The sequence below is a fragment of the Pteropus alecto genome, unplaced genomic scaffold, assembly GCF_000325575.1.
Source record: "Pteropus alecto unplaced genomic scaffold, ASM32557v1 scaffold78, whole genome shotgun sequence".
NCBI classification, from domain to species: domain Eukaryota; kingdom Metazoa; phylum Chordata; class Mammalia; order Chiroptera; family Pteropodidae; genus Pteropus; species Pteropus alecto.
Window position 1 is genome coordinate 17,520,778 of NW_006443124.1, and position 6,688 is coordinate 17,527,465.

General features: G+C 42.0%; 1 protein-coding gene across 1 annotated transcript in view; it reads left to right on the forward strand.

Annotated features, from left to right (window-relative positions):
* OBSCN (obscurin, cytoskeletal calmodulin and titin-interacting RhoGEF) overlaps positions 1-6,688 on the forward strand; it is a 145,428-nt gene that overhangs the window by 33,023 nt on the left and 105,717 nt on the right. Inside the window, 2 exon segments of the mRNA XM_006923370.1 lie at positions 475-750; positions 3,833-4,108. Coding sequence (XP_006923432.1) covers positions 475-750; positions 3,833-4,108 — 552 coding nt within the window.

A 6,688-nucleotide genomic window follows, 5' to 3' on the forward strand; every position in this document is an offset into this window, starting at 1 on the left:
CGGGACAACCCCATTCTCCTGGCTGTGTTAAACATACTGTGCGAGGAGTGGAGACAGCATGGTTTTAATAAATGGCATCTGGATCATTCCATCATATGGAACAAAGACTGACCAGTGACTCAGCACACAGTCGACTCCATTGGGTTACGAACCTTGGAGAAGGGAAAATCATAAAACGTTTAGATGAAGGCATGTTTTTTTAATTACTTAAGGACAAGGAACAATTTCTTAAACAGAGCACAGTGCACTAATTACAATAAAAATATTTTCCATATTTGAGTACATTAAAAATAAAAATGTTGATTCATCAGAAGAGAGCATAAGTGAATGAAAAGGCAAGATATGGAAGATACTAGAACACACATAACTGTCAGTGCTCTAGCATTTACACACACACACACACACACACACACACACGCACGCACACACATATACTATATGTCATTGACTCTGTGCATCCCTCCCTGTCCCCAGAACCCACAGTGATGTTTGCTAAGGAGCAGCAGGCACGCAGCGAGGTGCAGGCTGAAGTGGGAGCGAGCGCCACACTGAGCTGTGAGGTGGCCCAGGCCCAGACAGAGGTGACGTGGTACAAGGATGGCAAGAAGCTGAGTGGGAGCTCGAAGGTGCGTGTGGAGACCAAGGGCTGCGTCCGGCGGCTGGTGCTGCAGCAGGCTGGGAAGGCGGACGGCGGGGAGTACAGCTGCGAGGCCGGGGGCCAGAGGGTCTCTTTCCACCTGGATGTCAGAGGTAGGTTCTTGGAGACCTGAATTTTTTGGAGTTGATGGGACCAATGTTGAGCTCAGATCCTCCCTAGTCTTCTCTGCAGCTCTCACATCTCCTATCCTCCTCCTGCCTATTTGTCCTCCTATGACTGGGCCAAGGGTGGCTAGATTGGAAGGGTGTGTTTGGAAGGAGAAGGGCCATTTATGTTCTTGAGCGGTATTTCCATACAATAATGTTTTGTATGTTCCCGGCACCGTCTGGTTTTCTCTTTTTTTCCGGAGTCCTCATAGCTTGGCTTTTGAGTCTGCAGTAGACCACGTGACTCTCACTTGTGGACATGTCTCCTGTTAGAACATTCCGTGTGGAACCCTTTTGCAGTCTGATATATAGATTAGACATGGAGTGGAACAAGGAGCTTGTGCCACACCGGCACACTTTGTCAGATGTGAGCTCCTGTGGCAGTAGCCTGACTGGCCAAGTAACACTTACGTCATAGGGTTTCCTAATGACTCATGTGTGTTGTCTGTGCCTCCTTGGTTGGTTCAGAGAGAAGGCTGAAAAATAAATGTACTGTTTTTTTGTTTGTTTTGTTGAGAGTCTTAATGTTAAATAGAGATGGGCTGCAATCCCATATTTGACTCCCAGGTGCCACCACAAAACAGTGTGGCGTTGTGTCTGTGTCCATGGTTTGTGGGTGTGTATGATACCAAAACATGCTTTGTGTCTTTGGGGAACTTTAGTTAAAGAGAATATGACAATTTTTTTTTAGGTAAAAAATTCGAAAGTTGTAACATGTGGCTAATTCCTAGAAAACTATATCACAACAGACACAAGGGGAAATAGAAAACTCAAACAGTCCTATAAGCTCTGAAGAAACAGAACCAGTAATAAATCTTTTCATAGAGAAAGGCCTAAGACCAGCAGCTCTACTGATAAATTATATCAAATATTCTGGGAAGAAATTATTCTATGTTTATGGAGATTCTTCTAGATGATAAAGGATATACAGTCTCTAACTCATTTTATGTAGATAGCATAATTTTGATACCAAAACTTATGAAGAAATATGCAGAATTAAAATTATAGGCCAATCTCTTATGAATATCGAGGCCAAAATCTTAAGCAAGATGTTAATAAACCAAACTGTGCAACATATGAAGAAGACAGTACACATTGATGGGAGTCATAGTCCAAGAATGCATAGTCGGTTTAACGATAGATATATTAGATCGAAATAATGCATGATATCAACTTAATGAAAGAGAAAAATGTTATTATCTTGACAAAGGCAGAATAAAAATGTTCGATAAAATTTATCATCATGTCTCCTAAAAAAGTATTTGATAAAATTTAGCATCAGTTTATGATATAAAATTCTTAAACTATAAATAAAGATGTTCTTCCTTAATTTGGAAAATGGTGCTTCAGGAAACACCAGCTAACATCACTGAAAGTAGAAGATGTGACTTTGGGATTAGAAACATCTTAAGAGGCTTTCGGTCACCACTCTTGTCCAACATTGGACAACACAATAAGGATGGAAAATAAGATACATTAAATTAAAATTTAATTAAATGTGAAATTTAAAAAGATAGAATTTATAGATAATATGGTTATCAGTTCAGAAAATTCAAAAGATTAATGATTAGACTTGGTAAGAGACTTGGGAAAGATTATCACGTTAAAAAAACCGACATACAGAAAACACTTCATATACATATGCTAGCAACAAACACTCAGAAAATGATATTTTAAAAGATTTACCATAGCTTCAACAATACCATTTTCTAATTCCAGATCTAATAAATGAGGTTTGACTTTAAGGGTGTTAAGTGGGTAAAATTATTACATGTTTTTGAGAGACAGTAGGAAGATCTGGAGAAAACAGAAGCTATGGGGACTCAGAGCTGTTCATTCCTACACAAGATCGGAGCTAGTGCTTTTGATGGAGATGGATGCTGACAGATCGATTACAAAGCACTGTCCTAGAGATAAGCAGGGTGACAGCGTTTGTTGTACCAGGCTTATCACTGGGCTTCAGTGATGAAGACAACGTGGTGCAAATGCAGATGCATAACGGACCGAAGGGATGAAATGTTGCCCTCAGCAGCGCTCTATGCATATACCCTTCATCTTTTTGTTTTTCTTCCCACGTTGCTAGTGCCAGGTGTAGAGTTAGGAGGTCTTTTTATAAATGATGCTAAGATCATTAACCATATAAAAATAAAATAAAATTGGAACTGCCCCTCACATCAAATGCAGACATTAATCTAGGTGGGTTAGAGACCTCAGTTTGGCAGGTAACACTCTTAGCAGAAGTATAGATGACTTCATGACCTCAAGGTTATGGCAGACTTTGTAAACAGGACATAAATGCAAAGGACAAATTTATATATTTGTTTATATTAAGATTAGGAATCTTATTTTATCAGAAGACACCATGAAAAAGTGCGATGGCAAGACACATAGATGGAAAGATTTTTACAGCACACGTAACCTTCTACTCTTTAGCATTTAAATAAATAACGAGCCCCTAAAATGAGTATGAAGAGAAAGCCAATTATATTGAAAGTGGCTCAAATATTGAACAGCAACATCACCACCAGCAAAACTAATGATCAAAAATATCAGAAAATGTGCACTACTTTAAAGTTTAAAAAATCTAAAAGATAGCCACAGGGGTACAACTCATTCCCCCCGGATGCCAACAGGGTGACAACTCAGAGAGCAGGTGGAAGGGAGCTGTGGGAACTCCACTGAACTACAGTGGCAACATGCCCTCCACAATTGCCAGGGAGATTCTGTGTCTGTCTTCTGGGAAGGCGCATGTATATGCCTCCTGGCCCTGCGGTCCCTCTCCTAGAGGCCGTATGCTCCAGAGAGTCTCTCACAGTGTCCCCACTTGGAAGGGCCATGTGGGCACTGGTCATTGTGCAGATAAGTGTGCTGCTTGTCGCTGACAAGGCAGTGGGGCTGCTCCAGGCCACCATCTGATGCAGTGCCTGGAGGAGTTTCCAGGCCTCCCGCCTCCATGTGTAGTCTTTCTCAGTGCCGTCCTCCTGACTTAGAGAGTGTCATTGACCACGTACATCCTCCTTGTCCCCAGAGCCCATGCTGGTGTTTGCCAAGGAGCAGCAGGCACGCAGTGAGGTGCAGGCTGAAGCGGGGGCCAGTGCCACGCTGAGCTGCGAGGTGGCCCAGGCGCAGACAGAGGTGACGTGGTACAAGGATGGCAAGAAGCTGAGTGGGAGCTCGAAGGTGCGTGTGGAGGCCAAGGGCTGCGTCCGGCGGCTGGTGCTACAGCAGGCTGGGAAGGCAGACGGCGGAGAGTACAGCTGCGAGGCCGGGGGCCAGAGGGTCTCCTTCCACCTGGATGTCACAGGTGGGTTCTCACATTGCTGTTTTAGCTTTGATCACAGGTGACAATGGGACTGGCTTATGTCCAGATAGACCCTGGTGCCCTCTTCAATAGATCTCATCTCTTCACATATCCCATTCTCCTACCTCCCATTTGTATACCCACGGCTGTGCCCAGGGACCTTGGATGGGAAGGGTGTGCACAGAAGGGAGAGGGCCCTTCTTGTATGTCTTCATGGTGTGTCCATATTCAATGCTTGGTCACCTTCCCCAGCACCTCCTCACAATTACCATTGGTCCTGGGTATCTGGGAGTCTGATCCTATCCAGCACATAGGGCTGAGGTAGACCAGATGTCCCTCACCTGAGACTGGTCTAGCTGCACCCGCACATTTGCCTTCACAGCTGTGAGACTGGGGGCCAGCAGGTCTCCTTCCTCCTGGATGTCACAGGTGAGTCTTGGGATGTTACATTAGCCTTCTATGGAGGTTTTGGGGCTTGCTTTTAGCCTCAGCAGACTGTACACTTACCTTTACACTTGATCTCTTCATGTCTCCAATCTTTCCATCTCCCATTTTCATACCGATTTTAGGCTAAGGGAGGCTTGATCGGAGTGGTGAGCATCAAAAGAAGGGTTGCTCTGTAAACCTCGGGTGGGGCCCGCATAGTAACACTCAGTCGCATGTCTCAGCACCTGCCCACAGTCTTCCTGCTGGTCCTTGGTGTCAAGGACTCTGGCCTAACCTGATGCTTGGGGTCTGAGGTAGACCAGGTGTCTCCCGTTTGGGTATGTAAATTTTCTCTCATCGTGTCTTCTGGCCACCTCTACATGCCATCATTCAGCTCCTCATGCCGATTCTTGCCAGTGAGAGATGTTTCAGTTTCACTGAAACTAGGTTAGGAGACATTTTCGCCACATAATCATACCTGGAATTATCTGAAGAGTGAATGTTGGGATATCAAATTTGAGGTGTCTGGGACACTATTCTTTCCTTTTCAAGGATATAGATGCTTTGTGTTACCCACATGTCACAAAATATAGGTATATATTTTGCTGTTTTTTGTGCAAAGGGAAAAAGGAATAGACGATATTGGTAGATATTTGTGATAATTTAAGATTAGTGTTTTAAAGCAAACGCATTTTGTTTTTGTTTTCAGTTTGGATGTTCAGTGTAGAATTCCCCTCCAGTTACATTTATAAACTTAGGAATGGGAAGGAAAAAGTAGTCTCTGTGACATCTACATGCTTTGCTACCAAGGACTTACTGTGGAGCCTCTGCTTAAGCAGTATTTCTTTTTCTTTAAGATAGAAATTCTATGCAAATTAAGATGAGTTTCTTCTCTCTTTTTTTTTTTCACTCTTCTTTTTCAGTTTTATTAAGATATAATTGATTTACATCACTACAGTTTAAGGTGTACAGCATAATGATTTGACTTACATACATTGTGAAATGATTATTGCAATAAGCTTATTTAACACTCATCATCTCATATATATACAGTAGTAAGCACACTTTTAAAAAACTTAATTTATTTCTTTTATGGTGGAATTGGTTAATGAAAGTCAATAAGTTTCAGCTGTACACTTTAACAGTAAGGCATATATATATTTACACTGTGTGTTCATCTCCCATAGTTAGTTAGATTTCTTTCTGTCACCACATATGTGACCCCCTTTACCCTATCTCCCCCTCCCTCCTCTCCCCTCCACTCTGGTAATCACTAGTCTATTGTCTATGTCCTGTTCCTCTGTTGCTTTTAGGTTTATATTCCACATATAAGCGATATCATGTGATGTTCAACTTTTTCTGTCTGGCTTATTTCGCTTAGCATGATTATCTCGAGGTCCATCCATGTTGTCACAAATGGCAGTATTTCATCTCTTCTTATGGCTGAGTAGTAGTCCATTGTATATATGTACCACAGCTTCTTTAGCCAGTCATCTATCGTAGGACACTTCGGTTGCTACCGTGTCCTGGCCACCATGAATAATACTGCTATGAACATTGGTGTGCAAATATCTTTTTGGATATGAGTTTTCAAGTCTTTGGTGTAAATACCCAGGAGAGGGATTGCTGGATCGTATGGTAGATTAATTCTTAGTTTTTTAAGGAACCTCCATACTGTTTTCCATAGTGGCTGTACCAATTTGCAGTCCCACCAGCAGTGTATAGGGTTCCTTTATCTCTGCATCCTCTGCAACATTTGTTATTACTTGCCCTGTTGATTATAGCTATTCTAACAGTTGTGACATGGTATCTCATTGTGGTTTTGATTTGCATTTCCCTAATAGCTAGTGATGTTGAACATCTTTTCATATATTTGTTGACATTTTGTATGTCCTCTAGAGAGAAGTCTGTTCAAGTACTCTGACCATTTTTTGACTGGATCGTTTGAAGAAACAATAGATTCTTAAAGGAAGAAATACAAGAAAGGAAGGAGGAGGAGGAGAGATTCTTACCTATGACCACTTATATGGAAAGAAATGATGGAATATTTCTTACAGTTTCTCACTGGGGAAATTATATGTCAGGCCTAGACTGGTGTTCTCCATGCACATTAAAGCAAAACTGTTATAATATCTGCATTAAAATAGTGCCTGTATC